At 39.2% G+C, this 11,191-nt stretch overlaps 1 protein-coding gene across 1 annotated transcript; it reads right to left on the bottom strand.

Moving 5' to 3' along the window:
• Positions 1–1,059: 1,059 nt before the first annotated feature.
• On the bottom strand, positions 1,060–6,982 carry LOC132149764 (interferon-induced very large GTPase 1-like). The gene is made up of 2 exons (XM_059559168.1): positions 6,815–6,982; positions 1,060–6,179 (listed from the first exon to the last, which is right to left on the bottom strand). Exons 1-2 carry the CDS (start codon positions 6,980–6,982, stop codon positions 1,347–1,349), a joined length of 5,001 nt encoding a protein of 1,666 aa, XP_059415151.1. The 3' UTR covers positions 1,060–1,346.
• Positions 6,983–11,191: the final 4,209 nt, after the last annotated feature.

Here is an 11,191-nt window from a genome sequence, read left to right on the forward strand (position 1 = left end):
TAAGCCACTCCTGAACCACAGACAATGTCAGAGGCGTCTTACCTGGGCTAAGAAGAAGAAATGGACTGTTACCATTGGTCCAAAGTCCTCTTTTCAGATGAGAGCAAGTTTAGTATTTCATTTGGAAACCAAGTTCCTTGAGTCTGGAGGAAGGCTGGAGAAGCTCATAGCCCAAGTTGCTTGAAGTCCAGTGTTAAGTTTCCACAGTCTGTGATGATTTGGGGTGCAATGTCATCTAATGGTGTTGGTCCATTGGGATTTTTGAAAACCAAATTCACTGAACCCGTTTACCAAGAAATTTTGGAGCACTTCATGCTTCTTTTTCAGCAAGATTTGACACCTGCCCACACTGCCAAAAGTTGGTTAAATGACCATGGTGTTGGTGTGCTTGACTAGCCAGCAAACTCACCAGACCCGAATTCAAAGGGAAAATATTTGTTACTCAAACTTTTCTTAATGTTTTTTTTTAATAAAAGTATATAGGAAGTATGAGAAGCTTATATATTAGTAAGTTTTTTTCTAAGCGAGTTTTGATGTCAGTATTATTTTATTATTTGAAAAAGTAATCTGATTAACTCATAGTAACATTGTTACTGAGATTGAAAATTACTCATATTGTGTAAGATTTGGGTCACAGTGAGCAGACAGAGATGACTGTGGCAAATAACTAATAACTCCATTTTTGTGTCTTCAGTGTTTTATTGTCTTTGTTCATTAAATGTATTGACTTTTTTTGTGCAGTCATAAAGCCAGAAAAGTTATTAAACGCTACAAAGAAGTACTGAAGACTTTCAGAAAAGTGAGAACAATGTCTGCAGCCTTCCATCAACATGGGTTGCACTGAGTAACAATTGCATCCACTGCTTCAATTGCAGATCCTGGTTTTTACCAAAAGACAAAAACAAAAAGAAATCTGACAAGAAACACTTCTTGATTTTTAATTTTTTTAACATCATTCAGAAGGTGCAATGCAATGGTGTCTACCACTTCAAAGCAAAAAAGAAAAAAGAAAAAGAAAAATAGTAGAAATTAAAAGAAAAAATCTTCTACCCTTGCAGTATAGCTTTAATTAAGGCATAGCTGGTTGATCATAAAGATTAAGCGGTCAAATAGTAATAAATTGTAATATACATCAAACATGAAACATAGACATGAATTCCTATTGTTTTGAAGATAAGATAATTTCACACATGCGTGTATAAGGAATTGAATCTTGTCTTTAAACCTCTTCTAGTTTATTTGATGTAATGACTCCAGAGACTCAATGATGAATTTCATAGAAACTCATTTTCTGTGGTCTCAGGAGAATCTGAGAAATGTAAGAGTCTCATTCTATGTCGTTTCTTTTAAAGGTACTTATTCAGACTTTCGATAGCCTCCTGTTTTGAGTATTGTCTCCATTCATCTGGTATCTCAGCATAACCCTCAAATGTTTTTTTGTAGTATTTTTCCAGATCTTTCTGGAATCTGCACACAAACCACTTCCAGTAGGGCAGTTCAGAGAGATCAGGGGTGATGCTCCAGTCTGCAAAAGCTCCTCCTGCTCTTCTGTAATCTCTCCAGAGAACTTTATCATCTGAGTCATTGGGATAAAAACATAGATTGTTGCTTGCTACTGCTGATGAACAGATATTAGTAGACAAGTTAGATGTATATATTCCATTCAGACCAATGCTACGATGGAAAGGAACACTGTGATCTCCATCATGGTTTTCTATAGTGTTGGTGCAGATGGCTCCACAGAATGGACACTGAACCCAACAGCACTGAGAGAAGTGATCAGTCAGAAGCTCATCTGGTCTGAAGTTATTTTCTAACTTTACTGGAAATGTATTTGTGTTGAATCTACTGCTGATGTCTGATATTATAGCAGAAAGTTCTTGTCTTATCACATCTTCTAGGAGGTTGAAATCCTCAACATCATCATGTTTGACTCCACTGAGGTCTTTCTCAGAGAAGATCAGCGCATCTGAGAGCTGCTGTGTGAAACTCTTCAACCATAAACCAACATCTCCACTGTTGACTTGAACATGTTCAGTGGATTCATGAGCTGCTTTCATGATCTTCTGCTGCAGGAGTTTAATGTTCTCCTTCATCTTGGGTAAAACACTGAGACTGAACTTACCATTGATGTACCGACTGACTTCATCTCTGATGAAACTCTTGAAGTGATCTCTGGGATTATGAATGTAGTTTATGTATTTGTCAAAATCCTCCTCTTCTGCCAGTGTCTTCAGGATGTGTTTCTCCAGATTTGATCTGTTTCCATTCAGTGATTCACAGTTTGTTCTCATTTCTTCTGTCAGATCTCTGGCAGTCTTCTTGTAGACACTCTGCTCAATGGGCTCTTTCAGTTTCTGACAGATGATCTCACCAAAAATGGCAACTGAAGTTGCTACATGACAGTATGTCTGGAAAATACTATAGTACTCTTCTCTCTTCTGAGAGAATGTTGTTTCCTTGAAAATGATGTGTTGGTTGGTGAGCTTCTTGTTTGCTTTTTTACAAATGGAAAGAACCAAATCGATAAAGAATTCATCCTTGAACTCATATTTCACTTGTCCTTCCTGATGTTCTGTTACTCTTTTATTTATATAATCTATGAGATTTCTAGTGCAGCTGATGTTGTAGCCTATCTTTGAAATGTTAAATGACTGAATCATTTTGTCTGTATGCTGGTCAACATCTGAGACTAATGATCTAATTTGAGCTTCTTTCTCTGGAGACAAAGTTTTTGCAAATCCAAATATTTTTATGAATCTTCTCCAAGCACCCATCACCCACCCTTTAAACCCCCTTTTTGAGGACTTTTTGAAAACATATTTAGAAAAACCTGGCACAGTGAAAATGTCGATGTCCTCTTTAAATAGGTCAGCAGGGAGATGTCCCTCATATATGTCACTGAGGATTTCTATCACATCTCTCATTATGTCAATATCATTGATTGGAGGTGTGTCTGAGGTAATTTCATCAACAGTCTGCGCCCAAAACAAATCAAACTCTTTCCTTAGTGTTTCTTCATCATTTGCTTTGAGTTTTAAGAGTTCTTTGCTCTTTTCGTAAAGAGTGTTTTCATGATCCGTTCTCTTAGCTTCAGTCGTTTTCTTGAGTGTTTCTGCATTATTTGCATTGTCTTTGTGTTTTAAGACAAGTACTTTGATGTTTTCATGGGGAGTGTTTTCATGATGTGTCCTCTGAGTATCAAGAATCCCATTTAATTTCATTTTTGTTTCTTTAACAATATTTTCCTGAAGCTCTTTGATCTTGTTTTCAAATGATGTTTTCCACTGAATCAGTATATCTTTATCTTTGTCTTTCTCAAAGAATTCAGACATTGACTTTTCTACTTCTTCACTTGTCTTCCTCAGTTCATTTTGAAGATCAGTTTCCTCAACCTCATGAATTGCTTCATTTTCTATTTTATTGTATAGTTTGTTCTCAATTTCCATCATGGCACTGCGAAGACTCCAGGACCACTTGCTGTATTTTGTCTCCAGTTTCCTGTAAGCTGAAATCTCCAGAGAATTTCTGAAGCTGAAGACGAATCGTTCATTTTTGATAGCTTCCCAGAGATCTTTAATGCAAAGTTTTAGGTGTTGCACCATCATTCCATGTGATTTTGAGGCATGCGAGATAATAATTTTCTTTAGTTCTTGAATGTTCTCACAGTAGTTTGGGTTTGGTGGTGCCATTGGTGGGCTGCCCTCCCAGAGATGAGCGAAATACTTTACATCATTCTGAACATCAAATCTAATGACATCACTGAAACATTTTGCATCAAAGACTTCATCTTTAGCAACTATTTTTGTCATCTCATCCAGTTTCTTCTGCAGTCGTCTCCTTCCCTCTGTGTTTTTCTCCTCAGCTGTGACGTCTGAGACGTTCTGATGCACAAACACACAGCTGGGATTCAGTCTGACCTTCTTCATCCTCATTAAGGCCTGAACAACAATCTGAAGAATGTCCTGCATCTCAGATGGGTTTTCTCCAAAGATGTTGATCAAGGTCAGATTTGCAATACCAACAGCAAATGTGGCAAGTTCATTGTCATGATGAGTTGTTGATCTTCCAGACAGTTCTAGAGCATGTAGACCCTCAGTATCTACAACCAGAATATAGTCAAAGTTCATCTGTGTTTTCATCTCGTCTGATACTCTGATCAGCTGCATGAAAGCTCCTCTGGTGCACCTCCCAGCACTGACGGCAAACTCAAGTCCAAACATGGCGTTCAGCATGGTGGATTTCCCAGAGCTCTGAAGCCCTAAAACTGACAGCACAAAGACTCTCTGGTCTCCCAGTTTCTGGATGAGTTGATCTAGAACAGCAGAGACCCAGATCACAGGAACATGAGCAGCATCTCCATCCATCAGCTCCAGTGGAAATCCAGAGATCATCATCTCAGCTGCAAGACTCGGGAGAGAAGAGAAGTGAACCTGCAGGTCTTTCTTGTTCTTCTTCACAGATGAACATGATTCATAGATCTGACCGATCTCCCTCATGATGTGCTCCAAACCAAAAGCTGCAGCTTGAAGATCCTCAGATATTCTCTCAAGTTCTGTTTGTTTAAGTGTCAATTCTTCTAGTTTATTTTTCTCTTTTAGTTTTAAAACCGTTGACCACGTTTCATAATATTTGTGATGAAGAACAAACAAGTCAGCTGATGTATAGTCATACAGGAGTATTCCGAACCATTTAATGAAAAACATCTTATGTCCAGTATCTGAGTTAATTTCTTTAATGAAGAACTTTATAAACTCGCTGATATCAGTTTTGTGCTGCATCTCACGGATATTCTTCATCTCCTTTTGTTTTCTGCTGATGTCCATTTCTAGCTCATTTCCTTGAGCTTGATGTAGTTCTTTGTTCATCTGACTCCACTGATGCCACAGTTTCCCCTGATGAGGCAGAAATGATTCTTTAATTTCTGTCAGATCTTTCTTCTCCAGTAAACTCATCATCTGCTGTGCTGCTTCTCTTCCTTTCCTGCAGTCATCATCATCTTCCTCATCTACTTTGATGTCTGAATGTTTGGACACATCTTCAAGTTTGAAAGTGGACGAGGATTCTGAGAGACAATCTTTTATTCCTCTTCTGAGTTCTTCAAATACATCTGACTGATTTCTGTCTTTCAGACCAATCCGGTATTTTTTCTTCAACACAGTTACAGCAGATTCATCCTCAGTAAAAAGACAAATGAGTGGCTTTGATCCCTTATAGAGTTCTTGAAGTTTTGTCATGCTTCTGTCATTCCTCTGAAGTTGTGGTAGAAGGACAACATTGACTGAGCTCATTTCAGTGAGGATCTGCAGCTGTTTCTCATGGTCTCCTGCATCACCGTGTAGATTGCAGAATGCTACACACTCAGTGAATTTATCTGTGTCTCTTCCAGAAGGGCAGAACCAGGCGATCTCCACCACTCCATCCATCAGGACTCTGTTTTTGCTGCTGCCGGGACAGTTCCGGTGGAAGAACGTGTTGTGTTTCTCATTGATCAGACTGTTCATCAGCTGAGACTTGGATGAAGACACAGAGCCAAACCTGAAGAAAAACACCATTGGAGTTTTTGCCTTGTAGATTGGCTGGGTTTGACTGATGATTTCATTGTTGATGTTTCTCATCTTCCAGCTCTTATTGATTTGTCTGAATGTCCAGAGAGGAAACTCAATCTGTTGAGTGAATGGATCAGGAACAAGCAGAGGCAGAGCGTACTGACACTGGGACAGTTTAGTGACCATCAGCTGCTTCAGGAAACTATCAGCACAATGAAACACTGCCATCTGAACATCCATTGGGTGAATTTTCTCATATCGACCTGTTTCTTCATTAGACACTGACCATAAATTGTGAAAAAAATCATCAGAATCAGCCACTTCTGTAAATGAATCATAGCTGGTTTGACCTTTGTGAACCTCCTCATTGTTGTCTTTAGTTTTAATATATCTTGCTCTGTAGTCCGTTATCAGTAGTTTTTGTATGAAACTCTGAATCAGGTCTTCTTCAGCAAAAGACTCATGGGAGTGTAATGAATGTGCAGTTAACTGAAGAACATCTACAGCTCTCAGTTTGTGATGTCTTTCTTTCAGAAGTCTGTGAAATAGAGTCTCTGTTTTATTCAACAGTTCCTGATGTAGGTGTTGATCTGAACTAACTTCTGATGTTGCATAGAGCTTGTTCTCTGCCTGTTGAAGAAATATATATTTCATTAATTTTAATTACTTTGTTTTGGTCTTAAACAATTAAATGGTAATATGATTTTACATATGATGCTGTTCTGTGAGTAAATAAATATATTGTGGATGTTGTGTATCACTTGGTTAATTTATGGTTTTTCAGTGTCTGTTCAACCCATTTTTGTGTTATCAGCCTTAGGGGCATGTGATGTGATCAAAATCGTATTTGATTATGCGAGTAATGAAAAGTAATAGGACAAATAAACACAGAAAATGTAGGTCATTGTGTATTTATTTCAGTGGGGGGGTTGTTGCACGTTAGGGGTTCAAGGTGATCATGCAGAACAAACCATAAGTCATAGGGACTTTTTTGCAAAACCTACTGAAAAAAAAAAAGAAAAAATCCTCTGGGGTCTGATTAGCAAAATTTCTAGTTCCATTGTCGGTTGGAACAGGATGCAAAAACTCTTGAATGGAATGAGATATTTTAACCAAACTCAGAAAAGGGGTGCAGCAGGATTTAATCTGTTGGTATGCACATATATTTTGTACTTTTTTTTGTAATGAAGGCATCTCTAGATACATAAACTATTTTGCAAGCTGCTAGCTGGATGGGGTCTTTTTGGCAAGAAGTGTTGCAGTACCTGCAAAGTCTTCTGTGCCACTATGAAACGCTCCGCAAACCCATCTACGGCTGGACTGAACAGTCCTTTGGGTAAGACTGTCGAGTCGAGGAAGGTGACCTTGTCAGCGCCGCTGATCTCAGTTAAACTCAGCCAAAGGTTGCGTTCCAACACCACCAAGTTGGTCATGGTCTTGCCGATCCCCTGCCTTGGTAGCGAGTAGAGTGAGGTTTGTTGCTGTGCACAGCTCCTTGAAGACATCAGCTTCCCAGCCAGACTGCCGCATCCTGGTGAGCTCCTGGTGAACTAAGGAATGGACTGGGCCAATAATGGGAGGATTATTGACGGCATCCACTCAGGTACCACTCAAGGAGGCTGAAGGCAGGCCCTTCTGGAGCCAACCAACCGAGACCTAGATCCTTCACAGCCTTCATGTACACGCATATCAGCTCACTGTTCATGCTCAGTGTCAGGCACTGTTAATGACATAGAGTCATCACTGGCAATTTCCTCCTCAGATGCACCGAAAGAAACCAGGCTATACCAAGCAGATGTGGGCCGTTGATCCTCACATGTGAAGCACAGGAGCTCAAGCTAAAAAAAGGGAGAGTGAAGCATGCGGCAACTGAGCAGACATGGGTTCACTCGAGCCCTGAGAGGAAACCCTACTGCTCCTCTGTACTCTTTCTCTTGGGAGAGCGGAGAGGACTGCCTTTAAAAAACATTAAATTATTTTAAATGGTTCCACCCCCCAAGATTACTGTTATAAACATGAGCCGCGTCTAAAAGGCAAAGGGGGAGGTGTTGCTTCAAATTATGACAATGTTTTCAGGATTTCTCAAGAGGGCAGGCTTCGAGTATAACTCGTTTGAAGTAATGGTGCTTCATATAACATTATCCAGAGAAACAATTGTTAATGTTAAATCCCCTGTGATGTTTGTACTGGCTACTGTATACAGGCCACCAGGGCACCATACAGACTTTATTAAAGAGTTTGGTGATTTTACATCTGAGTTAGTTCTGGCTGCAGATAAAGTTTTAATAGTTGGTGATTTTAAATAGTTTGGTGATGAAAAAGATGCATTGGGATCAGCATTTATTGACATTCTGAACTCTATTGGGGTTAGAGAACACGTTTCAGGACCTACTCATTGTCGAAATCATACTCTAGATTTAATACTGTCACATGGAATTGATGTTGATAGTGTTGAAATGATGCAGCCAAGTAATGATATCTCAGATCATTATTTAGTTTTGTGCAAACTTCATATAGCCAAAATTGTAAATTCTACTTCTTGTTACAAGTATGGAAGAACCATCACTTCTACCACAAAAGACTGCTTTTTAAGTTATCTTCCTGATGTATCCAAATTCCTTAGCATATCCAAAACCTCAGAACAACTTGATGATGTAACAGAAACTATGGACTCTCTCTTTTCTAGCACTTTAAATACAGTTGCTCCTTTACGCTTAAGGAAGGTTAAGGAAAACAGTTTGACACCATGGTATAATGAGCATACTCGCACCCTAAAGAGAGCAGCCCGAAAAATGGAGCGCAGCTGGAGGAAAACAAAACTAGAGGTATTTCGTATTGCTTGGCGGGAAAGTAACCTATCCTACAGAAAAGCATTAAAAAATGCTAGATCCGATTACTTTTCTTCTCTTTTAGAAATTAAACATAACCTCAGGTATTTATTCAATACAGTGGCTAAATTAACGAAAAATAAAGCCTCAACAAGTGTTGACATTTCCCAACACCACAGCAGTAATGACTTTATGAACTACTTTACTTCCAAAATCGATACTATTAGAGATAAAATTGCAACCATTCAGCTGTCAGCTACAGTATTGCATCAGACAGTGCACTATAGACCCCCTGAGGAACAGTTCCACTCATTCTCTACTATAGGAGAGGAAGAATTGTATAAACTTGTTAAATCATCTAAACCAACAACATGTATGTTAGACCCTATACCATCTAAGCTCCTAAAAGAGGTGCTTCCAGGAGTCATAGATCCTCTTCTGACTATTATTAATTCCTCATTGTCATTAGGATATGTCCCCAAAACCTTCAAACTGGCTGTTATTAAGCCTCTCATAAAAAAAAACAACTTGACCCCAAAGAACTAGTTAATTATAGATAAATCTCGAATCTCCCTTTTCTGTCCAAGATACTAGAAAAGGTGGTATCCTTACAATTATATTCCTTCTTAGAGAAAAATGGCATATGTGAGGATTTCCAGGATTTCAGGTTTTAGACCGTATCATAGTACTGAGACTGCTCTCCTTAGAGTTACAAATGATATGCTCTTATCATCTGATCGTGGGTGTATTTCTCTATTAGTTTTATTGGATCTTAGTGCTGCGTTTGACACAATTGACCACAACATTCTTTTGCATAGACTTGAACACTTTGTTGGCATTAATGGAAGTGCATTAGCATGGTTTAAATCGTACTGATATGACCGCCATCAGTTCGTAGCAGTGAATGAAGATGTATCATATCGATCACAAGTGCAGTATGGAGTACCTCAAGGCTCAGTACTAGGGCCGCTACTCTTCACACTTTATATGTTACCCTTGGGAGATATCATCAGGAAACATGGTGTTAGCTTTCACTGTTATGCTGATGATACTCAGCTCTATATTTGTTCCCGGCCCGGTGAAACACACCTATTTGAAAAACTAATGGAATGCATAGTCGATATAAAAAAACTGGATGACGAGTAATTTCTTACTGCTAAATTCTGAAAAAACAGAGGTGGTAATTATCACCTCGCAATCTTTCCTTAGAAAGCCACGTTTCTAGCATTTGTAAAACTGCATTTTTCCATCTCAAAAATATATCTAAATTACGGACTATGCTCTCAATGTCAAATGCAGAAACGTTAATCCATGCATTTATGACCTCAAGGTTAGATTATTGTATTGCTTTATTGGGTGGTTGTTCTGCACGCTTAGTAAACAAACTACAGCTAGTCCAAAATGCAACAGCAAGAGTTCTTACTAGAACCAGGAAGTATGACCATATTAGCCCGGTCCTGTCAACACTGCACTGGCTCCCTATCAAACATTGTATAGATTTTAAAATATTGCTTATTACTTATAAAGCCCTGAATGGTTTAGCACCTCAGTATTTGAATGAGCTCCTTTTACATTATAATCCTCTACGTCCGCTACGTTCTCAAAACTCAGGCAATTTTGATAATACCTAGAATATCAAAATCAACTGCGGGCAGCAGATCCTTTTTCTATTTGGTGCCTAAACTCTGGAATAACCTACCTAACATTGTTCGGGAGGCAGACACACTCTTGCAGTTTAAATCTAGATTAAAGACCCATCTCTTTAACCTGGCTTACACATAACATACTAATATGCTTTTAATATCCAAATCCGGTAAAGGATTTTTAGGCTGCATTAATTAGGTAAACCGGAACCGGGAACACTTCCCATAACACCCTATGTACTTGCTACATCATTAGAAGAATGGCATCTATGCTAATATTTGTCTGTTTCTCTCTTATTCCGTGGTCACCGTAGCCACCAGATCCAGTCTGTATCCAGATCAGAGGGTCACTGCAGTCACCCGGATCCAGTACGTACTGTATCCAGACCAGATGGTGGATCAGCACCTAGAAAGGACCTCTACTGCCCTGAAAGACAGCGGAGACCAGGACAACTAGAGCCCCAGATACAGATCCCCTGTAAAGACCTTGTCTCAGAGGACCACCAGGACAAGACCACAGGAAACAGATGATTCTTCTGCACAATCTGACTTTGCTGCAGCCTGGAATTGAACTACTGGTTTCGTCTGGTCAGAGGAGAACTGGCCCCCCAACTGAGCCTGGTTTCTCCAAAGGTTTTTTTCTCCATTCTGTCACCGATGGAGTTTCGGTTCCTTGCCGCTGTCGCCTCTGGCTTGCTTAGTTGGGGTCACTTCATCTACAGTGATATCGTTGACTTGATTGCAAATAAATACACAGACACTATTTAAACTGAACAGAGATGACATAACTGAATCCAATGATGAACTGCCTTTAACTATCATTTGGCATTATTGACACACTGTTTTCCTAATGAATGTTGTTCAGTTGCTTTGACGCAATGTATTTTGTTTAAAGCGCTATATAAATAAAGGTGACTTGACTTGACTTTGTGGAAGAAGGTGATATGCAAGCGGAGAAGGGGTGAGACTCATATCCTTCCAGTGAGAGCATGATCCCCTGGCAGTTGCAGCCTCTGCGCAGGCACTGCCCAGACAAGCAACCAGTGTTAATTTTGACAGGGATTTTTGACAGGTCTTTTATCTTGAGATGAAAATACTTAATAGTCTTAATCACATTTTAGTCATATAAGTCTTATATCTAATATATAAGACTTATATCTTATATTAATCA

This window comes from Carassius carassius, chromosome 9 (assembly GCF_963082965.1).
Source record: "Carassius carassius chromosome 9, fCarCar2.1, whole genome shotgun sequence".
Taxonomy (NCBI): Eukaryota; Metazoa; Chordata; class Actinopteri; order Cypriniformes; family Cyprinidae; genus Carassius; species Carassius carassius.